Raw genomic sequence first — 26,424 nt, 5'->3', positions numbered from 1 at the left:
GCTAGCCAAGCAAAACAAGTCTTCTATCTTAATGATACCAAATTAGGAAAAAATTGGCGAGTTGTGCAAAAATTTCAATATTGGCATATATTTGATGTTTTAGAAGTTCAGGATGAAATCATGGATTTTAACAACACGTTAATCACCCATGATGAAGTGTATCAAGATAATGAGGCAGCTGAGAATGATTCAATGGTTGAAAATCTAGATGTAGGACCTTTGCTTAGAGATGATGTCGATCCAGATATTATTGAAGCTAATGTAGTATACATAATAGATGGAGCACGTAAAGAGGTCGATGAATTTTTCACAGATGATGATTTAGAAGATGAAACATTGGCAGAATATTGTGATGATGAGGACATAGTCCTTATGATAATCAAGATAGTGACATTGATGCAGATGCATAGTTACTATGTATATTTTCATGTAATAAATGATTATACACTATTTTATATTTGTACTAACTTGATGACATATCTGCTTGTATTCATATTTGTACTAACTTAATTAAGTATTTATTTGCAGTGATACTTGACAATGGTTCCCAGATTGAAATGCCGAACTAGGGCCAGCTCCAAACTTCCACATAGACAGCCCAATTCTACAGCTCCAAATGAGCCACAGAGTCAGCCTAATTCTACGGCTCCTAATGAGCCATCTGTGATTTTGCCTCAACAATCATCATCCAACTCACCCGATATTGAGTATGTAGATCCACCTAGTAGGCCCAATTCTACAGCACCAAATGAGCCAAGTGCAATACTTAATGTGTCTAATTCTGCACAAGGTGATGTAGTTATTTTTTAACTAAGTCCTTTTGTTTGCGGAGCACAAAAATTCTTATTTGTTATATTTCAAGTGTTTATAGATTCTACATCCAGGAGGAAGGGCCGTGGTCCTACATGCAGTCTTTTGAGTAAAATGAAAAAAGCACTAGGTAAGAAGTTGACAGTAGTGATTGATGTAGATCAAGGGAGACAACTTGATCGAGTGTAGTCAACAAAATTCCTTATGTATGTAGTCAACAAATGAAATAGGTTTTGTTACTCGTCAATGTATGTATGTGCCTAAAAGATTTAAGGATCTAAATGAAGATGACTTAAATTCTGCATTTGATAGGTTGGAGGTAAGAGCTTTCTTATGAAATTTTCGTAAAAAGTTACAGAACTTTATTATGAACATGTAGACATTGGGGTATTTTCAGGTTGCTTATGTGGGAACCAATTCCTTCACAAGTTATTCGTTTCTTATAGATGAAGGTTGCTGCATGCAAATAGCATGATAGTGCTTTTGGCTTTATTCTCTTTTTGTTTATGTAATTTTCAGAGCAAATTGGAGATTCAGAATTTAAGAGAAGACGGGAAGTATCAAAATGTGTACTTCGAAGGATGCAAGCACATGGTAAGGATGCAAGGTCAACATTACGAAAGCATTATTTGAAATTCAGCTCTGATGCAGAAGCAAGGTGAAAGAAACTGGTCAATGTTTCTCAACAAAATTGGGATGAGCTGTGTGACTATTGGTCTGATCCTCATGTGAATGTCTATCATCTTCTACCCAATTACTATGTGGTAACAAAATTTGATTTTTTTGTTTCTATTAATCCATATGCGAAATACATCATTTATGAAATAAAAGACTAATCTAACGAAAAGAGTAGTTACTAATATTTGAAAGATGTTTGTATTCTATTTCTGTTGAAGGAAATTTGTTCAATCAATGCTGCAAATCGGGCAAAGGCAAAGATGGTGCATAAAACAGGATCTATGGCATTTGTAGCAGTGCGACATGAAATTGTAAGAGACATTAATTATAACTATTATATTATTAATCACACTTTACTTTTTTGATATATTTATTGACTTTGGTGCAATATTAGTCACAAAAAGAGCTCAATGGAGAAGAGTGTAACAGAATTATCTTGTTCAAGCGCACTTACTGCAATTCAGCAGGTGTATGAACAAACTCTTATGCAGAGGAGTGTTATATAAGTCAACTAGGAGAATCAAAATTGGCCAAGTCTGAATGAAATGTATTTTTAAATTGTTGCTGGTTGCACACATTTTGTTTATGCATTATGTATTTTTAAATTTCTAAAGTTTAATCATATGACCACTTTTATTTCTTAGAATGAAATGCAAAGGTTATTGGCCGAGTCTGAAACTGAAGGAAACTCTATGACTGTGGATGAGATTTGTGACAAAGTATTAGAAAGAGATCTGGATACATTAAAGGACTTGGGCATGGTCCGAAGCCACAACAAGCCTCAAGTTCCAAGTTTAAGCTCAATCAACTTGGGGAACAATTAAAATAATCTCGATTGGAGAATGACAAGTTGAAAGAGAATGTAGATGAACTCAGAGACAGGTTGGATCAGCAAGCACGAGTGATTGAGATGTTACTTGCTGCACAGGTCAATCCTTAAGCAGACCATTATGGTAATTTGTCATCTTTTAATCCTGTAATTCGATGGAGATGTAAATCTTTCCCCTTGATATGGTTACATTCTTATTTTTGCAGAAAAGGTGCACTTAGAGAAGATGGCATTCAACAACATGCCTTCAATCTTTTGGGGTAAATATTTTTAATATTTAGAGATGGTGACTTATCTTTTACATTTATTCATGCTATATTGACCAATATTTCATTCTCACTTATTCTGGATGTCTTTGTTCAGACTTTAGATTTCTTATTAAATGTCACGCATGTTATTCAGTTAGTGCTAGTCAATTTCAGAGTAACATATTTATGTTTTGTTGTCTAGTCAGTTGAATGCCATTTGTTCAAATATTTCTATCATTTAAAAAAATATCTAACTTTATAGAGTCATGCAGCCTCTTAAGGTTTAAGTTACACATATAATTTTTTCTTAACATATGCATACAAAGGAGAATGTTGTAACACTTTGATTGGAGTCTAGAGAGATAAAATTAGATCACAGGTAACCTAACTAATATGTACTCGTAAGCCGTAAAAAAGAATTAAAAAAAGCTAGATCTAATATCTTTGTGTTGGCTCTCCTTTCAAAGGATGTGGATTTCATCAGAAATGAGGATCCACATAACAAATTGGACAAAGGCTTCAACTAAAATAGATATTCTTTGTCAACATGATCTAAGTTGTGAAGGTTTGTGGTGGGAAAGATGATTCCTGCAGTTCTTGATTATGACTTTCATGTATCTCTTCCTCCATGCGGTTCATATGACTTGCAACATAAGGTCATTAGAAGTTATCTATGCTCATGTTGTTACTGAATGAAATCTGGACCTTGTACCAAAAGTTATTCTATCATCCTTGCATCTGTCTGAAAATAATAATTTTAACTGCTTGTTTATTAAAACCCCATGCAATGTCCAATAAAATATTTATGTAGGAAATTATGTGTTCATTGGACATCTCATACTTTTAAATCCATACATACATACATACATTACATACATTACATTACATTACATACATACATACATACATATATATATTAGATACATACATACATACATACATACTGTTGGGTATAAAATACCCACAGCCGAAGTCCTCAGCGGAATCGACTACATGACAACTCCGCCCGGACTCCTACGGGAGCCGGGCTCCGTCACCGACAACTCCAACAGCTACGAGCAGACTTCGTTCGGACTCCTACGGGAGCCGGGCTCCGCCGACAACTCCGACCTCAAGTGGACTCCGCCCGGACTCCTACGGGAGTCGGGCTCCACCGCCGACATCGACTACAGGTAGACTCCGCCCGAACTCCTACGGGAGCCGGGCTCCGTCCTCAACTTCAACCGCTGGTAAGCCTTATCCGGACTCCTACAGGATCCGGACTTCGCCTTTAACCTTGATTGCAGGTAGACTCCATCCGGACTCCTACGGGAGCCGGACTCCGCCAACGACTTCCACAGCAGACAGACTTTGTCCGGACTCCTACGGGAGTCGGACTCCGCCAACGACTTCAACAGCAGGTAGACTCCGCCCGAACTCCTACGGGAGTCGGGCTCCGTCCTCAACATCAACCGCTGGTAAGCCTTGTCCGGACTCCTACGGGAGCCGGACTCCGCCTTTAACTTTAAATTGCAGGAAGACTCCGTCCGGACTCCTACGAGAGCTGGGCTTCATCCTCGACCCCTACGGCTGCAAGACAGACTTCGTTCGGACTCCTACGGGAGCCGAACTCCGTCACCAGCCCCGACCACTGCCGAGCTTCGGCCGATGGATCTACATTCTCAGGCTGTATCAACGGCCATGATTCTGCTCCACTCATTGCGGCAGACCCTACGCGACTCCATTATTCTCTGACAGGCTGTATCAATGGCCATGATTCTGCTCCACTCCCTGTGGCAGACCCTACGCGACTCCATTATTCTCTGACAGGCTGTATCAACGGCCATGATTCTGCTCCACTCCCTGCGGCGGACGTCGCGTGACTCCAATGCCTGTAACAGATTCCACGTGGCGAGCTACGGCGATAGCCACGACTCCGCTCCACTACTCTTCGCAGTAAATTCCTCCTGACTGTGGGCGGCCCACTATCTGGCGGTTACAAACGTCGCCATCGATCCATTACCTCCCCCGCCTATAAAAAGGGGGACCCAGATACGTTATTCTATAAGCTCATTTCTTATCTCAAAACTCTGCTAAATTCTCCGTTCGAGCACTCCATTCTTGTTGAGGCAGAGAACTGACTTGAGCGTCGGAGGGTCTTGCCGGAGCAACCCCACCTCCGGTTTAGACTTCCTTTGCAGGTCCCGGCGGCGACCGCGGCTTCCCCGACTCCAGCTTCTCCGACGCAAGCAGATTTTTGCACCAACAGGATTGGCGCTAGAGGAAGGGCTGTCTTCGCAGTACCCTTGTTCTTAAAGGAGCGCTCAACGGATCCGCTTCCAGCCATCTTTTCCGGCACCCAATCCTCCTTCCCTCACCTGATGCCTTCTCGCGAGGTCTCTGCACAACTACCTCCGGCTATGGTCGCCGATAAGGGGTGGCCGGATGATCGGTCTCTGCCGGATTCCGTCAACGTCATCTCGGGAGAATCCCGGCGGGAGGCAATCAGCACACCAGCTGCATCCCCCAAGCGGCAAAAGGTTGAAGAACCCATAACCTTCACTGAAAAAGACACCCGGGGAGTCCAATTCCCTCATAACGACGCGGTCGTAGTTTCCTTGAATATAGCGAATTACGACGTCTGTCGCATTCTTGTCGACAACGGAAGTTCGGCCGACATCTTGTTCTACGACGCCTTTTCAAGAATGTCCACTCTTAGCGGTCATCTGAGATCGATTTGCTCCCCCTTGATAGGGTTTACCGGTGACGCTGTTCCGACGGAGGGAATGATAGCTCTGACTGTGACCACAGGTCAGTATCCAAAGCAGTCTAGAGCTCTGGTGAATTTCCTGGTGGTAAAGGCGCCATCTGCCTACAATGCAATCCTTGGCCGATCCGGCCTCAATGCCCTCAGAGCTGTCGTTTCAACCTACCATTTGAAATTGAAGTTCCCCACCAACCAGGGGATCGGAGAGGTCCGGGGAGACCAAGCCCTGGCCAGACACTGCTACAACATCGCCTTGCAAAGAAGCGATCAAGCGGACCTCTGTCCGGTCGATGGATTGGATACTCGCGATGACCTCGCTGAAGAGAGGGGCGGTCCAATCGAAGATCTAATACCAATCCCTTTGAATGACGGGAACACGGAGCATGTGGTGTTAATTGGCTCCAACCTGGGGGAGGAGGTGCGGACGCGTCTCGTTGATTTCCTCCGAAGAAATGCGGACGTTTTCGCGTGGGTCCCGGCGGATATGCCGGGGATCGACACAGAAGTCATGGAACATCATCTGGCAGTCGACCCGAAACATCGGCCGACAAAAAAAAAATCCGGAGTCATGCCCTGGAGAGGCAGAAGGCGATAGCCGAGGAAGTGGATAAGCTTCTCAAGGTCGGATTTATTAAGGAAGTCAATTATCCTGAGTGGATCTCCAATGTTGTTTTGGTCAAGAAAGCAAACGGCAAGTGGAGGATGTGTATAGACTTCAAAAAGCTGAATAAGGCTTGTCCAAAGGACAGCTACCCCCTTCCCAGGATCGACCAACTGGTGGACGCTACCTCAGGCCATGAGCTCACTTTTATGGACGCGTTCTCCGGCTATAATCAGATTAGAATGGCATCGGAAGATGAAGAAAAGACAGCTTTCATCACTAATCGCGGCCTTTACTGCTATAGGGTCATGCCATTCGGCCTCAAGAACGCGGGCGCAACCTACCAACGACTGGTGAACAAAATCTTCAAAGAGCAGATCGGCCGAAACATGGAGGTTTACGTGGACGATATGCTTGTAAAAAGCAGGTCTTCCAGAAATCATGTCGCCGACCTCGAGGAAATCTTTGACGCTCTTCGAAAGTATAGAATGAAGCTGAACCCAACCAAATGCGCTTTTGGGGTAACCTCAGGAAAGTTCCTGGGCTTCATGGTATCGGGGCGCGGGATTGAGGCCAATCCAGAGAAAATTCGCGCCATCCAAGAGATGACCGCCCCAAGGTCGATCAAGGAGGTTCAGTGCCTCACAGGAAGGATAGCGGCTCTTAATCGCTTTGTCGCGAGGTCGGCCGAACGATGTTTGCCCTTCTTTCAAACCCTCAAGCAGCCGAAGAACTTCTGTTGGACCTCTGAATGCCAACAGGCGTTTGAAGAATTAAAAAGCTACCTTAGCTCACCCCCGCTGCTGGCGAAGCCTGAACCTGGGGAGGAACTATTTTTGTACCTGGCGGTCTCTCCCACGGCCCTCGCAGCTGTCCTTGTCAAAGAAAAAACGAAAGTCCATCGACCAGTCTACTACATTAGCCGCACGTTGAGGGACGCCGAGACCAGGTACACCAAATTAGAAAAACTGACCTACGCCTTGTTGGTTGCAGCTCGGAGACTCCGACCTTACTTTCAAGGGCACACGGTGACGCTACTCACCGATCAACCGATCAAGGCGGTTTTGCACCGAGCTGATACCTCTGGAAGGATGGCAAAATGGGCGATCAAGCTTACGGAATTCGACATCAACTACAGACCTAGACCAGCAGTAAAGGCCCAAATATTGGCAGATTTCATAGTAGAGTGCACCATCCCAGAGGAGGCCGAACCTGAGCAAAGCGAAGTTGACGACCTGAAGACTCAACCGAACTCCCCCAACGAAGAAGCCAGTCCCTCCGATTGCTTTTGGACCCTCTATGTGGACGGATCTTCCAACATGGCAGGCGCGGGTGCAGGCCTGATCTTGGTCAGCCCGGAGGGGGTCATCGCGGAGTACGCTCTGCGTTTCGAATTTCCCGCAACAAACAATGGAGCGGAATATGAGGCTCTGATCGCGGGATTAAGGATCGCCAAAGAGCTGGGAATAGGTCAACTCCGGGTACATAGCGACTCCCAACTAGTGGTGGGACAAGTCAGCGGGAGTTATGAAGCGCGGGAGGACAGTATGGCCAAATATCTTGAGAAAGTAAATGAGCTTACCCCTGCCTTTAGCAGTTTCGACATCAGGCAGATTCCAAGGTCGGAGAATATCAGAGCCGATCTTCTCTCCAAGCTGGCGACATCAGTTCCGGCCGAATTGCCCAAAGGCGTCCTCTTTGAAGTTCTAAAACATCCGAGTACAGAAGAACCGCGGCCCGTAATGAAAATCGACCACGAGCCCAGCTGGGTCGACCCGCTGATAACCTATCTTAGAGATGGAGTTCTCCCCCAGGACGCGAAAAAGGCCCGGAAGCTCCGAAATCAGGCCTCCCGATACATCCTTTATGAGGGCAAATTGTACAAAAGATCATATTCCTTGCCCCTCTTAAGATGCCTCCGGCCCTCAGAAGCTGACTACGCCTTGTGGGAGGTACACGAGGGAGTTTGCGGAAACCATTTGGGGGCCAGATCTTTATCCCACAAGCTACTCCGCCAAGGATACTACTGGCCAACAATGCATCATGATTCGATTGAATATGTTAAAAAGTGTGATCGATGCCAGAGATACGCCAACATCCAGAGACAGCCCGCTACCGAGCTCACACCCTTGAGTGCCCCATGGCCTTTTGCACAATGGGGGATGGATATTCTTGGCTCCTTTCCCATGGCGTCTGGGCAAAGGAAGTTCCTCCTTGTAGCGATCGACTACTTCACCAAATGGGTCGAAGCCGAGCCACTAGCAAAAATCACAGAAGCGAAAGTGCAGGATTTCGTCTGGAAATCGATCGTTTGCAGGTTCGGTTTGCCTAGAGCCCTAATCACTGATAATGGACGGCAATTCGCGGGAGCCAGATTCGCCGAATTCTGTGAAGATTTAAACATCTCCCACAACTTCACATCAGTAGCCCATCCTCAGGCGAACGGCGAAACTGAGGTAACTAACAGAACCCTTTTGCAGGGGATTAAGATAAGGCTTGAAAAAGCAAAAGGAACTTGGGCGAACGAGCTTTATCATGTGCTATGGGCGTATCGAACCACCCAGAGGTTACCTACGGGGAAGACTCCCTTTGCTTTAGCCTTTGGTACGGAAGCCGTCATCCCGATCGAGCTTAAACTCCCGTCGGCACGAGTCGTGGCATTGACGAACACCAAAATTCACAAAGTCTCAGAGCCAACCTCGACCTGCTGGAAGAAAGACGGGAGATCGCTCAGGTTCGAATGGCAGCCTACAGACAGAAAGTTGCTCGATATTACAACGCCCGAGTCAAGAACAAAGCATTTAAAGCAGGAGATCTAGTGCTCCGACGAGCTGCTGTTTCGCAACCTCAGGGCCAGGGGAAACTTGCCCCAAACTGGGAGGGACCTATGAGGTCAAAGAAGTAGTCCGGCCCGGAACTTATTATCTTAAGGAGCTCGGAGGAGCCGACCTCCCGCGACCGTGGAGCTCAGAAAACTTACGGATGTACTACCAGTAACTTCGTTTTAATCAAAAAACGCATGCCCATATGTCTTGGGACAATTCAAGCAAACTGTATAAAAACAAAAGGGCAACCTCATAAAGTCGAAGGCCCGGTTCTTTTAGACCGGATGGGGGGAGAGGCCTTACAACGCCCATATGTGCCCCCACAGCCCTGTTAGGGACAGGAGGAGAACTCGCCCTAACTTGAGCAAAGTCGAAGGCCCGGTTCTTTTAGACGGATGGGGGGAGAGGCCTTACAACGCCCATATGCGCCCCCACAGCCCTGTTAGGGACAGGAGGAGAACCTCGCCTAACTTGATCAAAGTCAAAGGCCCGGTTCCTTTAGACCGGATGGGGGGAGAGGCCTTACAAGCCCATATGCGCCCCCACAGCCATGTAAGAACAGGAGGAGAACCTCGTCCTGACATGAGCAAAGCCCGGTTCTTTTAGACCGGATGGGGGGAGAGGCCTTACAACGCCCATATGCGCCCCCACAGCCCTGTTAGGGACAGGAGGAGAACCTCGTCCTAACTTGAGCAAAGTCAAAGGCCCGGTTCCATTTAGACCGGATGGGGGGAGAGGCCTTACAACGCCCATATGCGCCCCCACAGCCATGTCAAGAACAGGAGGAGAACCTCGTCTTGACATGAGCAAAGCCCGGTTCTTTTAGACCGGATGGGGGAAGAGGCCTTACAGCGCCCTAACGCGCCCTCGCAGCCCAGCCAGGAACAGAAGGAAAACCTCACCCTGGCTCAAATAAAGGGGAAGGCCCGGACTCCTACGGGAGCCGGGTTCCGTCCACGACGCCAAGAAGATTTCACCCGGACTCCTACGGGAGCCGGGTTCCGTCCACGACGCCAAAGAAGATTTCACCCGGACTCCTACGGGAGCCGGGTTCCGTCCACGACGCCAAAGAAATTTCGCCCGGGCTCCTATGGGAGCCGAGTTCCGTCCACGACGCCAGGAAACTTCGCCGGCTCCTACGGGAGCCGGGTTCCGTCCACGACGCCCAGGAAAACTTCGCCCGGGCTCCTACGGGAGCCGGGTTCCGTCCACGACGCCCAGGAAAACTTCACCCGGACTCCTACGGGAGCCGGGCTCCATCGCCGACATCAGCTACAGGACAACCCCGCCCGGACTCCTACGGGAGCCGGGCTCCGCTGACAACAGCAACTGCCGATAGGCCTTGTCCGGACTCCTACGGGATCCGGACTTCGCCTTTAACCTTGATTGCAGGAAGACTTCGCCCTGACTCCTACGAGAGCCGGGCTTCGCCCACAACTCCAACTTCAAGAGGGATTCTCCGTTCGGGCTCCCACGGGAGCCGAACTTAGCCTCGACTTCAGCGGAGAAAAACTCCAAGCAAAAAAGGAAGGCAATGGATCACAACAGCGATGATCAGAAAGCAAACAGCGCACGAGGGCAACGGGAGCTCGGATCCCCGAATTCAAGCCCCAGGAAGGACTCCGGGCCCAAATGGCCCCGAGCGAACCTGCAGCCGTTAACGGAATAACAACTGGGTATCTTCGAACAGCGTAAAAGTCAAAAAGGAGCTCGGCAAATAACAACCCTACGCGAATAAAAGAGGTCGTCGATGACCTTGGGACGACGTGAAAAAGAAAAGAAGAAAAGAAGGAAGAAAGAGGAAAGGAAAATGAAGAAGTTCGACAGACAACTATTCAATGCAAGATGCAGACAAGGTAACCAAATCTTCTTTTCATTTAACAAGATATACGTTACAGGACCCGGTGGGTCAAGAAAAAGATATACATCATCGCAAGCCTCGCGAGCACGGCTTGGAAGGGGTATACCGAAGGCCGCTCCGAGCTGCAAACTCCTCTTCCCGTCTCTGTCCTTCTCAACCGCGTTCTCCAGTGCGTGTAACGGACCTATCAGCTTTCGCCCCACCTCGCTTCGCTCCATCTTCGAAATCCCGACCCTAGGGGGAAAAGGGTGGGATAGATCCCCGGGGGCGGTAAGGGCAACGGCGGCAGTGACGAAGATCTGTTTCAAGAAGAACCGGAGTCACCTTGGATGCAGCGGTGATGCCAGAGATACACTCCATCTCCGAATGTTCCGCGACAGCCGCCACCCAAAATGCTCCGGCAAGGTCGGCATGCGCTACTTCCACCGTCCCCGCAACAAGTTCCACTGCCCCACCGTCAACGCCGACCGCTTCTGGTCCCTCGGCCCCGACAGTATCAAGGATCCCGCCATAGCTTGTGACGACAGCTCTGCCCTCTTGACCGGAATCACCCCGCCTTGCTGCTCCGAAATTCTCGGGCAGAATAACTTCACCGGCTGCCCCCGTTATTAAACCCCTGTTGTTGAAGGAATTCTTCCTTGAGCCCCCTTTAAAGCGACGGAGATTCTCACCGGCCGCCATTCTCCTCCTCTCCTTCCTCCAAGCCCTAAACATCCCTTCAAGAATGGCTTCCGGGGTAGAGGACATGGCGTGGAAACCCTCGGAGAAGAATGGGGAGCTGAAGAAGGCAAGGGCTGGTGCGAGGGGAGTAGCTGAGTAGCTAAGCTCTCGGGCAAAAGAAAGGCACCATCCTATCGGCAGAATGAAGCCACGAAGGGAGACTAGGGGGTTTAAATAGCCGACGGATCCTAGTGCAGTTATGGCGGCGGGTGTTCTTGGGCCAACTGGTGCGTGCCACGTGTCCCGCATGTCCCCCTCATCGCTATCGAGGGTTGACCACTCACAAATTTTCGTAGCACGACGCTTGGGATTGCGTTCCGACGGAGGTTTCGAAAAGACTCTTCAGGTCACCTTCACCGGAAAACGGGCTCTGACGTGCGCACATTTAACGCCAAATATCTGGAGGCGGCGGAGCGCAGGATTCGAAGGGACGGCTTCGGCTGTGCCCGTCTCTCTCTATACTTCCCTCGATTGAAATTCAAACTCGGAAGTAGGGGGACTGGTGTTGGGTATAAAATACCCACAGCCGAAGTCCTCAGTGGAATCTACTACATGACAACTCCGCCTGGACTCCTACGGGAGCCGGGCTCCGTCACCGACAACTCCAACAGCTACGAGCAGACTTCGTCCGGACTCCTACGGGAGCCGGGCTCCGCCGACAACTCCGACCTCAAGTGGACTCCGCCCGGACTCCTACGGGAGCCGGGCTCCGCCGCCGACATCGACTACAGGTAGACTCCGCCCGAACTCCTACGGGAGCCGGGCTCCGTCCTCAACTTCAACCGCTGGTAAGCCTTATCCGGACTCCTACGGGATCCAGACTTCGCCTTTAACCTTGATTGCAGGTAGACTCCATCCGGACTCCTACGGGAGCCGGACTCCGCCAACGACTTCCACAGCAGACAGACTTTGTCCGGACTCCTACGGGAGCCGGACTCCGCCAACAACTTCAACAGCAGGTAGACTCCGTCCGAACTCCTACGGGAGTCGGGCTCCGTCCTCAACATCAACCGCTGGTAAGCCTTGTCCGGACTCCTACGGGAGCCGGACTCCGCCTTTAACTTTAAATTGCAGGAAGACTCCACCCGGACTCCTACGAGAGCCGGGCTTCATCCTCGACCCCTACGGCTGCAAGACAGACTTCGTCCAGACTCCTACGGGAGCCGAACTCCGTCACCAGCCCCGACCACTGCCGAGCTTCGGCCGATGGATCTACATTCCCAGGCTGTATCAACGGCCATGATTCTGCTCCACTCATTGCGGCAGATCCTACGCGACTCCATTATTCTTTGACAGGCTGTATCAATGGCCATGATTCTGCTCCACTCCCTGTGGCAGACCCACGCGACTCCATTATTCTCTGACAGGCTGTATCAACGGCCATGATTCTGCTCCACTCCCTGCGGCGGGCGCCGCGTGACTCCACTGCCTGTAACAGATTCCACGTGGCGAGCTACGGCGATAGCCACGACTCCGCTCCACTACTCTTCGCAGTAAATTCCTCCTGACTGTGGGCGGCCCACTACCTGGCGGTTACAAACGTCGCCATCGATCCATTACCTCCCCCGCCTATAAAAAGGGGGACCCAGATACGTTATTCTATAAGCTCATTTCTTATCTCAAAACTCTGCTAAATTCTCCATTCGAGCACTCCATTCTTGTTGAGGCAGAGAACTGACTTGAGCGTCGGAGGGTCTTGCCGGAGCAACCCCACCTCCGGTTTAGACTTCCTTTGCAGGTCCCGACGGCGACCGCGGCTTCCCCGACTCCAGCTTCTCCGGCGCAAGCAGATTTTTGCACCAACACATACATTACATACATACATACATACATTACATTCATACATTACATACATACATACATACATACATTACATTACATTACATACATACATACATACATATATATATTAGATACATACATACATACATACATTACATACATACATTACATACATACATACATACATACATACATACATATATTAGATATGCTCATACTAGGAATAACTTCCTTTTTTTCTGTGTCAACCTAGAACTCCTACCATTGATATATTGTTATGTCTACATTTGAATTCAGTAATTATGCCATCTATTAGTTAATAATTATGTCTACCATTGATATATTTAGTGTTTGATTAACTGACCTGGTTGTTGTGATACCAAGGCTGCCACTGAGACTTTAGGCAATTGTCAACTTGCCATGATGGCCATTTGTCTATATATTGGGAGGACATGGATCTATTTTAGTTCAATAATTTAAAAAAATTTCTTCATTTTTAGGAGCCATATGTTGAATAAGATTAGGAAATTAACATCTCATGGCTTTGTTTTAGGTACATTTACAGAAGATTACCTGTCACTTGAATTATGTTTTGAGAGTGCTAGCTGTCTTGTACATGGAGTTTCATCAGCATCCAAATTTTGTTAGTCCTACCTTTGTTGTCTTTTGATCTCTTGGACTGTTTTCACTGTTACTTTCTGAATCTTGGAGATGAGAGTAATTACCTATGGCAAACTTTGTCATCTGCTCTCTTTATTTAGACTTGTTCCAAAAGTCTTACAGAAATTTTGGAGAGGCGATCCCTGATTGCATGATCTTAAATTATGACAAATATGGTAGGTTCATATCCACAAACTAGTCTTCTAGGTTTCATGTCATTGTTATTCTTCTTTCTTATGTTGCTAGATTTGTTGAAGGTTGACATTACATTGACAGTTGTAAAGTTCATCTCATTCATTCATGAAGCCTACTCAATCTATAAGCTTTGCTTGAAAGCAGACCACATTTTAATGACAACGAAAGAAGGCTTTAATGATGGTCTGTTTAGGAAAATTCTTAGTAAACTTTCCTGACTCCAGTAGGACCCCTTAGTTGTGTACTTAGAAGATCAGTGTTCTTTCCTTTTATGTGTCTGCCTTTTTTGCATAATGTGCCAAGAAACTCATGAGGGCTTAAATAAGAGATGCTTTCCATTATAAAGAACCTCAGTTTATTTAATAAAGTGAATAGCCTTGTGCTCACTTTCTGTTTCTTCAAACGGACTATTGGTTGAACCTTCTCATGATGAAGAAGATTTTCCCCAAAAGTGATCATTCTTATTTATTTATTTTTAATGAAGTATTTGGGAAATCTCGACGCGCAAATATATTTACAGGCTTGGGCAAGTATAGCTGTATATCTCTAGTTCAAAAACCAAAAAGCTCCTGAAAGCTATTGTCTGCAACTAAAATAAGATGATATAACTCTTTCATTATTCGTTATTTGTATTCCACTCTTTCATTTATTATTGGTATTCCATTCTTTCATTTAGAGGCCTACTTAGAAATTTCAAGTAGTACCATGAATGTGGCACAGAGGTGTTTGTTGTATTGGTCTACAGCCCAATGGGCTCGCTGTCCTGGTAGGATAGAGTAGAGCTCTGGGCTAAAACTTTAATCATGGTTTTTGTTGGGGCTATGTTACCAGCACATCAGAGCTCATGCAATGATATATGTTTTGTGGAAGTCCTAATTTTTTGCGAACTTATGTCGGTCTTAACGAGTAGTTCAAAAATTTATTTCAGTCATATATTATGATTTTGTCCAACTTGTGACATTATTTTTGGGCTTCATTCAGAACTTTCATAAAAACCATGAACTAGTATGACATTTTACAGACATAAACCGACCAAATCCAACTTGTATTAGGGGCTTCTTTTTCTTGTGCACATGGGCAGGCTTTGCTTGTCTAATAGTATTGTATTTACTTTAGGCTTAGGCCTAGTGCAAATAATCTTGAAACTCCTACTTCGTCAATGATTTTGCTGTAAACTCGAACCATGAGAGCCCTGATGCAATCACCCTCGTCTGTGCCAACATGAATCAAAGAGGTGCACATAGAAAGCTTGTCTAAGGATGATCGGTGTTCATTGCACTGCATGTTCCAGACAATTAAGAACCAGTCTATCGGAATACAGGTTGCAGACAGATTTAAAAAAATAGGAATATTTATGAATTTCTAAAGATTAATGTTTGGAATCGGATCTTCTTAATGAGTAGTAGTGTTCCTTGTGTTCTTATTGTGCCTAGTTCCACTTAAGTGCATTCCTCTTATTTTATGCTTAGAATTACAGCTTTTAGTTAGTCAAGTCTTACATTCTTATACATTATACAAAGTGATTTGGATTATGTTTGTTTTGATAACTATGATTTATTATTCTATATTTATAGCAGTGTGACATGAAAACCAATGCTGAAAAACCTACTGTTTATAGCAGTGTGTCCATTGAAATTCTGTTTGGGCTTTTATAATATCTATATGCTTGTCATGCAGGTTGCTGATTTTGGGCTAACAAGATCTACTGAAGTTGGCCTACGCATGCTTTTGGAATATTTGGTTACTTTATTTTGTGAAGAATCAGTGATTGTATTTTTTGATGTCAACAGCTGCCTACGATGATAGTTTGGATATTGTAGCCAAATATTTTGTTCATTTTGGATTATTGTATATATTAACAAATTTATATTCAGAATTAGAAGTATTTGGATGTTCTTCACTTATTAATTTGTCAAATTTGATTGATTTTGCGGATTTTTAGTGGTAAAGAGTTCATAGCAGTGATGAGTATGTTTGAGCATGTTTGAATATCAGGTGACATGTTTGAATATCAAGTGACACCAAGGACATGCAAAGGTGGTATGTTAAAAAAAAGTTTTTTCCGACCAAAAAGTTGGCTGTTAATACTCTTTATTTCTTTACAACCAAAAAGTTGGTTGGTAATGGTTTTCTCCCAATTTTATCATATATTTCAATCAGGTAAATGGTTCATAATAGCATAAATCTTTTCCTACAAAAAAATTGGTTACTAAAAGGTCTACGCCAATTTTTTTCAACCGAGACAAGTGGCTGATAATAATCACTGAAGTTCAGTGCTGACCAAAAGAAACTGGTTGTGCATGCTACAACAAACATTTCCCGACCAAAACAATTGGTTGGAAATGCTGAGCCTTTTTTGCCACCAAATTTTTTTTGTGGCAAATGAGAAATCATGTGCAAAAGGCTTAGGCCTTTCTCGATCAATATTAATTTTTTGCAACGAAAATTTTATCATTTTGTGATCAGATAATTCATCGTTCAAGAGTTTGATTTTTTTCACTCAATTTGTTTTGGTCACTTATATCCATATTCTCCAACCAAATTCAAAATCAGTTGCCAAAGGTAATTGCCGAGGGGCTTCTATGACCAAATTACCGGCAAATATTTTGGTTGATAAAGTTTTTTAGCAATCAAATCTTGTATTTTTGCGATGATTTTTTGGGTCGCCAATTGCAATATTTGTTGTAGTGAGCCTGAAAGAGTTTCGGATTTGGATCATGTTGATTATATATATATATATATATATATATATATATATATATATATATATATATATATATATATATATATATATATATGCTTATGTAAGTGACGTATGGTGAAATGAAATTAATAGAACTCTTTCTCTCTGAAACCTCTCTCTCTTCTCTCTTTCTTGGATGCCCTAGAGCCTTCTCTAAATCCTAGCCATTGCCCATAGTAAGAAGAAGAAACACCATTGCCGCCCAAGGTTCTTCTCCTACTTGGATTAGGTTTTCAAGTCTTGCTGCCTTCCTTCATAAAATCCTTGTTGTTCTTGGACAAGGAGACGCCTAAAACTGATTTGAGGCTGTAGTTCTGGATCTCCACGTCCTCCTTGATTGATGGTTGCTGTCCCAAATCAGCTTAGAAGGATATGAATAGGAGACCTATAGGAGATCTATAAATTGCTGCCATCCAGATTTTTGCTGCAACTTCTTGGTATTTCCATGCCTCCACAAGCCTTGGTGTGGTTCCAAAATCGCCACACTCCAAGGGAAGATTAAGGAAGATCCCAACACCGTTCACTTTGTTGACCGTGACAATGTTGGACATCCATTTCGGATAGCAGGCTTTCTGAATGAATCCCACTATCATCAGCTTGTCAACTTCTTCATCGATGGCTCGCTATTGCTCCGAGATGAAGCTTCTTTTCTTTTATCGCCTTGGTTGGTGATCTAGATTCATATTTAGTTTACAAATGATAATGTTAGAAGGGATACCTAGCATGTCCGATGCTGACTAATGAAGATATCCCCATTGGCTCGTAAGAAGGTCATCAGCCGATCTTTGTAGTCGACTGTCAGTCGGGAGCTAATCTGAATTATCCGGGTTGGATCATCTCAGAAGGGGATGATGATGAGCTCCTTAGCTAACTCTCCTTGAGACTTCTGTTTCCTCCCTGTGATCTTTGATCGATAAGGCTTCCATTGGCTTCTTTCCTTTAATGGTGGTGAGAAAGCATTACTGAGCAAGTATCTGGTCTCTTCTGATTTCTCCTGCTCCACTCCAAATCAGAAATCAGACTAGCAAGTGGTACATGGAGACGATCGCATGAAGTACATTAAGTCTCAGTCATCCGAGAATTGTGTTGGAGGCAGAGGGTACTTGAACAATGAGGAAGGTTAGTTGTAGGTTCATTGCCAAGGTTTCTTTTCAATGGTTACTGACAGAGTGATTTCTCCTTCTACTATCATTGAGTCTCTTGAAAATCTGGCTAAGAGAGCATTCACTCACCTTAGTCGATCGGTTGGCAGTTTCATTAATTGAAAAGTATCATAAAACAAGATGTTTGGGAGCTTCTATTGTCAACAAGGATTCTTTTTATATCATAGTTCGCTATCATCATTGTGATGACGATAGCATCACCATAAAGAGTTTGAGCTCCTCAGACATCATCATCAAATAAGAAAATAATGTCTTCAGTCTTCTGTCTCTTGGACTTCCCGCCTAGTCTTCTACCCCCTTGCCACTGTCGAAGTCCAAGATCATGTTGGAAAACGTAGGCGATTTCATGTATGTATTTCAAAAATTTTAAAATAAAATATAGCGGAAGACATCTAGATTAATCAAATTAATCTAATATACATATGATCTAATCATCAAATCAACCTACTTAGGATCTATGATATGATATGTTGCATATAAAATCTGAAATAATCACATGATAAAATCTGCATACATGGATGTAAGCAATAGATCAAATCTACACCTATCTGAGTTCAGAACTCGATATTTGAGCACGGATCGATGATCACCGCTGCTAAGAGATACGTAGAGATGATCCTTGTTGGTTGCTCTAGCCGCATACCATCCAGCCTCTACGAAAAATCCACTCGAAGTCCCGATCTGATCGATCTTCTCGGGAGTGTTAGCTCATGCGAAGACCTTCTTCTTAGCTGATCTGGATCTTTTTTTCAAATCTTTGAAATCTTTTCAGAAATTGAAGATGGACTCTGGAGGAGATAGAGAGGTGAAAAAAAGATGGAGAAGAAAATAATTTTTTTCTAATTTATTCTCCCTTCCCAAATCCTTAGGATCAAAAATCTAGAATTCAGATTTTTGCGCACACCCAAAGAGAAAGGACTCTCCTTCTCTTTTCACGCCATGAACTCATGCCCAAGGATTCTCACCATGAAAGCCTTTTCTCTAGCCTCTTAGTACATAAAAGAGAAGAACAAACCCCTTTTTATTGGCATGTAATAAGTTGAGTGAAGAGTCAAGAGATTTTGGACTCTTCCAAGAGATATCACACTCTCTCCCAATTCCATGCCAAAACATGCCCAAAAAATATGGGACACCCCTTCCTATATTTTTTCACGATAAATCAGTTCTCCAATTGATTTTTCTCAAAAAATCTCCTCAAAATGTTGCACACATAAGGAGAAAAAAAATAAGTTGGCGTAAAATTTTGTAGATAATGTCAAATATTATCTATATGGTATCCAATTCAAATCAGATTTGAACATACCAAATAAAATCAGATTTTAACCAAATTTGGTTGTGAGATAGAGAAGGGAAAGGACTCTTTGGTGTGAAAAAATCTCATGCAAAACAATTTTATGTGTGAGGAAGAATTACATGTAAAGTTTGGTGCTAAGGGAGAAGAGTCCATTCTCTTATGGACTCTTTGTTTCCTTATTTGAATCCAAACCAAATCACATTGATTTAGCCGAAATAAAATAGATAAAATTCAATCTAATTAGGTTCATAAATTTTTAATCAATTTTAATCAAATTAAAAATTGATTGAATCAAAATCCTGATCAAATCAGGGATAATTCTCTCTTAGTGATTAGTCATCTCATAACCTAATCGGGTCAAACCTAATTGAATCTAATTCAATTAGATTTCATTTAATCCTCTTTGATTAATTAAATTAAGCTAATCAGTAATCTAATTGCTAATTAATCTTCTATTAATTTACTAATACTTGATGAATAAATTTATTATAACTTTTGCACAAGGTTAATCATCAATCGAATTGACGATTAAGCTCTTGAAGGATTCTCAACCGTTGATCAGTTATATGATCAGTCAGAAATTTTTTTGAGTGTCACCCCATAGGTTCGAACCTAAGTCGGTAGCATAGAAATAAATTGCTAAACCAATCGATATAACAATCTAGTAATGGTGATCCGATGTTCGGATAGGTCGAATAATGGTGAAGCAACATTCAAGAACCTATTGGCATATGGTTACCGTATAATTTATCCTTTGACTCTAATACTCGAGGATGACTTAGGATTTAACATCAATTTAGATAAGTTATCCATATTGTACTTTAATCTTTCAAATCCATCACATAGATTATTCGAGCTCAGATTTTGCTAAATTGAAATACATTGATACATTAATTCCTACTAATTCGGAGGGGTCAATCCCATCTTGACTCATGCACTGACTTGACAAGTACTTGACTGCACTCAAAAATCTTCCATCATCGAATTTAAAACTCAGTTAGTCCGACATCAAAGTACAGTGAGGTACTTTAATCACTGTGGTGATCTCAGGTCAGAGGGACACTTATACCCATACCCTTTGCGAGCTACTCTTGATAGCAGAGTGCTCCGCAGTTGATCATATTTAGTGATGATGTACTCCTACATCTCATCTGCATGCCATACCAGTATCTCCACACTATTTGGTTACGAGGATAACTAATGATATGGCACATAATGATCTACACTTGATATCGCTATCATCCTAATAATAGCATATCATTTGATCACGAACCAATTTAAGGATTACGCGATAAATACTCCTTTATCGATCAAATAATCTTAAGGACTTCATCATAATACAGAAGTTTATTAGAAGATGTAACCTTGTGATGAAAGAGATCAAATAATTTTTATTATTTATCAATTCATATAATTTATAATTAGCTCAATCGTCAAACGATTGATTTTAGGATATATTTTTCAACAACTCCCATTTGGAATAAAGCCAATCAGTATAGTATCATATATCCATCTTGATTTATCATCTCAAAACTTCTAGATACTGAGACTTTAGTAAATGGGTTGGTTAGATTTTTCTTTCCGTCGATCTTCTAAAGTTCGACGTCACCTTAACAGATTTTTTGAATAAGATGGTAGTAATGTAAAATGCTTGATAAACTAATAAAACTTCACTCTTTGGCATGAGTATGGCTCCGGTGCTGTTATTATGACCCAAGCCCAAAGCCCAAGCCCAATCAAAAAAAAAGAAGAAAAAAATAGAAGAATTAACGGGAGGAAGAAAACTACCATTGAGAGTCTTCTTCCTACCCTAATAAGGAGATCGAATCGAGCGAAACCCTAAACCCTTCTCTATAAAATAGAAGCTCTTCCCTTCTCATCCATCAATCATCGAAAAAACTCTCTTGCTCTCCCTATTTCTTTCGCTTTCCTCTGCCTTTTTCTCGATGCACCGATGAGATTGTGGTCCAAAACACCATCAAGAACTAGGTAATCCTTCTGAAAAACCCTTTCTTTGATTTCTTCTTAAAATTTAGCCAAGATTTTTGGGTTTTATCTACTGATTTTGAAGAAAAAAATCAAATCTTAAAACCCTGTTTCGGTTGTCCTTGTTCTTGGATTTTTTGAGGCCGTCTAGTGCCGTCCGTCATCGACGAGCATCCGAACGTGGAGCCGCAGTGCGCCGCCCTGGATTGAACCCCCACTCACCATGTTGGGTGAGACCTCCTTAAGATCGGGACGAAGAAGAAGGGGGGACCATGGTCCCCTATTTTGTTTAAACGAAAGAAGAAGAAGAAGAAGGAAGAAAGAGAAAAAAGAAAGAAAAGAAAGAAAAAGAAGGAAAGAAAAGAAAAAAAAGAGAGAAAAAAGAAAAAAGAAAAAGAAAAAAAAAAGACATCTCTCCTTTATTCTCTCTCTTTCCTCTCTTTCTCTTTCCTCTCTATTCTCTCTCTAAAAATTTTTTCTCTAGATTATTTCTCTCTCCTAAGATTTTTTAAATTTTGAGAAGATTGATGATGAGTTTGAATGACCTTAGTGAAGGAGACTTGATCCATGGTCTCTGGACAGCATGCTAGCACCATCTTGATCAGACCACGAATCACTAGATTTGATCATCCATAATTTTATTTTGAATCATCTATATACTGGCTTAATCATGACTTGATTAGATCATTTTGATTCGATCAATCATGATGTTGGATGTATCACCTGATCAATTTAGATTGTACCTCATGAATTCTCTCTCCTCTGATTTTCTCTCTTTACTTGATTGATGAATCAATGAAAGAATCTCAATCATATCACTTTGAAAATCTGATTTGGCCCAGTAGCCAAACTCCGAACCATCTATGTCCTAATTGAATTTTGATCAGATGAAATTAGATGATCGAACCAATCTGGATTATAGGATGCGGGTATCCATAAATTTTGTCTTTCTTAATTACTCATACCTTTTCTAATTATTGAACTTAATCCTGTATAGGTTGTGGATATCTGATCATGGGATATTACGATATGAACTATGAATCGAATATTTTGGAAAGATATTTATAGAATTATGTGGATTTATTAGAATGCGTTTGAGATAAGTGATGCTTCACTTTTTTAAGATTTATCGATAATTTAAAATTTATTTTTCTGACATGATTTATGAAATGATGCATGAATTGGATGAATGATATTTTGTTATGAAAAATATCTTATTTTGATATGTCATGATGAAGCATGTTTGAATATACTGATTTCGTTATGCATTATATTGAGTAATTTCGATACCACATGTTATTTATTTTCCTATCAAACTGGAATAAGAGATATGATTTATGAAAATTTTGATTTAAAAATGATATGAATTGACAACCTGACTATGTAAAGGATTCCGTCAATGGGGGTATATACGTTGGCAATTGATTTATCCTGAGGGTTTATATCACCAGTGAGATCAGAGATAAACCACCAGCAAGACCAGCGGTTTTGAAGATTTTACTGTCAGATGATTCGCAGCTCACCGCAAGATGATATGCGGTGTTATGACTCTGCCACAGAAAAAATATGATCATAGCTCATAGTTAATGAAAAGAACTTAAGAATGAAAACAATTGAAATATCGAAAGAAACTCAAATTTTTGAAAAAAAATGAATATTAACATAACTATATTGCATAATCGAAATTAATTTCGAATTGATGAACTCGATATGCTTATTTTTTATAAATAATTATTTATTTTAATATCTGATAAAATTATTTAAAGTGATCATTACTTACTGGGCTGTCTAGCTCATTACTTCTTATTTTATTATTTTTATATATGTTGAGAAGTTAAGATGATACAAGAAATGAATGAAAGAGTGATTAGAAGCAGAACATCTATATTTTTATTTTAAATTAAAAATCTTATTGAATTTGATGTAAGGCTATTGAATATTATTGAATTTATTGAGATATTAAAGTTAAAATTTAGATTGTTATATTTTTAATTTTAAATTATTGACTACTTATTCCGCTGTTGTTTTATGATAGTATAATAAGATACCTTGCATACTTATAGGGAGAGTTTCCTATGAGTATGCGGCGGTTGTCATGATCTTTGGCTTATAATCTCAGGTCGGGGGCATGATAATTAAAGTGATATTAGAGCATAAGTAGATAAATTATGAGACATAGAATCAGATATAGAATGAGTATAAGTAGATAGATACTAGGGTCATTATGGTGTGGATTTATAATGATTGTAATGAAAAAATCTTTATAATTTTTGCTCAAATATTGAGATTATGAATGAAAAGACTACAAGAGATTATGACATGTAAAGTTTAAATATGATGGAAGATCTATGGATCATGATATGATTAGTTAGATTTTGATCGAAGATAATTACAAAAGGATTGACATAAAAATTTTATTGTATATTATGGTTATTAATTTAATCATTGATTATTCAAGTGAATCGTAAGCTTAAATTTGATGTAAGAATAATATTATGATATTACTCCTAGTTGCGAAGTTGACTATTATTGACAAGATAAAGATTTGATGATAAAATATTGTTCCAGATGGACTAAGAAAGTCTTTTATGATATCTGATTAGAATATTTATCAAAATTAAACTTGGTATGTAGATCATGTATAAAGTGACATATTAGGATGAATATATATTTGAGATATTGCAAAAAGTCTATTTTTTATTGATAAAATAGGTTCTGAGATTGTAGGATATTCATTGTACTGAAATCTTTAATTATCATCCTTAGATCTAAATAATAGTTCTTATTTGTGTCTCTTGGAGACTATATGATGTGTATGAAATTTTAATTTAAAGATTTCGTATCTAAGTTGATCAAAATTTTTTTTGATATTGTTATTGAGATTGTTAGTAAAAGACTGCTATCTTTAGATTAAGATAAAAGATTTGATTTATATTTATTCAAGATATGGGGCCCATGTAATTTGTAATTTAAAATTTTGGATTTAAAAATTAATATGGATTTCTTTGCTTTTGTTAATGAGGTTCCTGATTAATCTATTATTAAATAGAGATTTGAATTTTTTGAGGCTTGTATAATTGTTATGAAAGGATACTTGATAGATATTAAAGATCTTGATGATAGAAATTTAAAAAAAAAACAATTTGAAATTTTTATATATATTTTGATTATATCCTAATTTGGTGAAGCATCGAAGGATTTTTTTATTGATTTCACGTATAGAATTTTGATTTGAATTATCTAATTGAATTGATATGAGAATTAAAATTTGATTCATATTGATTATAGTAGATCTATATGATGGTTTTGAATGTGATATTGGACCCAAGGGTTAATCAAGATTATTGTACACCAGCAAAAGTAGGAATGAGAATCAGAAGTTAATCTTTGGCTTCAATTAAATTTAAAATTTTAGATCTTTTTCATTGATAAGATAAAAAAATAATTTGATCAAAATTTTCTTATGAATCTAAAAAATTTTGATTGTTAAAACAGAGTGCGCAACGAAAGCATGGTGATCTGGATTATTTTGAGTAAGTCAGGAATGTTGATTTTTGAGTTAAAAAATTTTAATAGATATATGATTTGATACAAAAAAATTATTGATATTAGAAAGAATAATATTTTGAAAATTTTGATTATTTTGGATATCCTTAATGTGATTTTCAAAAGTAGTGCATTCATCTACTATACTAAGAGAATATTTAGCATCCTAATTCTAGATTGAGTGGACCCTTGATTTTTGATTTTAGATTTAAAATATTTAGAGATAGATTTCTTTATCCTAGAATTAAATTTTATATTTCTTATTTATTAGAAAGAATTTGAGATTGTTTATCGAGCATTGATTTTGATCTTAGATTTTTATACTCAAATATTTATCTATGGAGACAGTGTGGTAAAAATTGTTTATGATCTTATGAAAAAAAAATTGATCAAATCATAAGCAGTTAAAAATTTTTGATGAAAAATTTGATATCTTTATCTAGAATTGAGGGACTAATTTCGATTACTAAAAATAGTGATTTTGATTCTAATCAATATTGGTGATATTGATCTTTTTTCTATGAAATGATTTAATGATGAAGTTACATCAAGAATTAAAATATCAAAAGTTTGAAGATGAGATTAAAATGGTGAATCTCCAACCTTTGAAAGCACGATTGAGAGAAAATATTTTTGAATTTGATTGATTAGGATGTCACCATATGATTCACATAAGTATGTTATCCTATCTTATGATGAATTGATTAATTAAGAGCAGTTGATATTTGGATGAGAAAAAAAATTAAAATTCTTATTTAAGAATTAAGATATTGATTTTCTTCTATTTGCAAGAGATAGATTTGATTTTGATGATCTATAAGAAGAATCAAGTCATGAGGTATTGAACCTTATTCTTATAGAAAATGAGATCATGATTATGAAACTTTAAAGTTTGAAAATCTTTGATAGAAAATTTTGGGACAAAATTTTATTTTAGGGGAAAAGAATGTTATGACCCAAGTCCAAAGCCCAAGTCCAATAAAAAAAAAAGAGAAAAAAATAGAGGAATTAATGGGAGGAAGAAGACTCCCGTTGAGAGTCTTCTTCCTACCCTAATAAGGAGACCGAATCCGAGTGAAACCCTAAACCCTTCTCTATAAAATGAAAGCTCCTCCCTTCCTCATCTATCAATCACCGAAAAAGCCCTCTTGCTCTCCCTATTTCTTTCGCTTTCCTCTATCTTTGTTCTTGATGCACTGACGACATTGTGGTCCAAAACACCATCAAGAGCTAGGTAATTCTTCTGGAAAACCCTTTCTTTGATTTCTTCTTAGAATTTAGTCAAGATTTTTGGATTGTATATGCTGATTTTGGAGAAAAGAATCATATCCTGAAACCCTGTTTCGACTATCCTTGTTCTTGGGTTTTCCGACACCGTCGGCAAGCATCCAAATGTGGAACCATGACTGTGCCACCCTGAGTTGAACCCCCACTCTCTGTTTCAGACGAGACCTCCTTGAGATCGGGACGAAGAAGAAGGGGGGACCATGGTCCCCTGTTCTGTTTAAACGAAAGAAGAAGAAGAAGAAGAAGAAGAAGGAAGAAAGAGAAAAAGGAAAAGAAAAGAAAGAAAAAGAAGAAAAGAAAAGAAAAAAAAGAGAGAAAGAAAGAAAAGAAAAAAAAAGAAAAAGACTCTCTCTCCTCTATTCTCTCTCTTTCCTCTCTTTCTCTCTCTAATTTCTCTCTCCACTTTTTTCTCTAAAAATTTCTCTCTCTAGATTATTTTTCTCTCCTAGG

The 26,424-nt window shown here is 40.9% G+C and overlaps 1 protein-coding gene across 13 annotated transcripts in view; it reads left to right on the top strand.

Moving 5' to 3' along the window:
• The window catches only part of LOC105035211 (uncharacterized), a 49,296-nt gene extending 33,437 nt beyond the window's left edge, over positions 1-15,859 (top strand). For 6 of the 13 annotated variants that reach the window (XM_073245835.1, XM_073245834.1, XM_073245831.1 and 3 more), the window contains exons 2-9: positions 529-790; positions 872-940; positions 1,330-1,574; positions 1,707-1,799; positions 1,883-2,035; positions 2,133-2,441; positions 2,524-2,577; positions 15,633-15,859. In XM_073245835.1, coding sequence (XP_073101936.1) covers positions 541-790; positions 872-940; positions 1,330-1,472 — 462 coding nt within the window. In that variant the 5' untranslated portion in view covers positions 529-540 and the 3' untranslated portion in view covers positions 1,473-1,574; positions 1,707-1,799; positions 1,883-2,035; ... (1 more) ...; positions 2,524-2,577; positions 15,633-15,859. The remainder of the gene's footprint in view (positions 1-528; positions 791-871; positions 941-1,329; positions 1,575-1,706; positions 1,800-1,882; positions 2,036-2,132; positions 2,442-2,523; positions 2,578-15,632) is intronic. The other 7 variants (XR_012135412.1, XR_012135410.1, XR_012135408.1 and 4 more) reach the window with 3 other exon arrangements.
• Positions 15,860-26,424: the final 10,565 nt, after the last annotated feature.

Source organism: Elaeis guineensis, chromosome 11 (genome assembly GCF_000442705.2).
Source record: "Elaeis guineensis isolate ETL-2024a chromosome 11, EG11, whole genome shotgun sequence".
Taxonomy (NCBI): domain Eukaryota; kingdom Viridiplantae; phylum Streptophyta; class Magnoliopsida; order Arecales; family Arecaceae; genus Elaeis; species Elaeis guineensis.
This window is presented reverse-complemented; position numbering and strand designations above follow the sequence as displayed.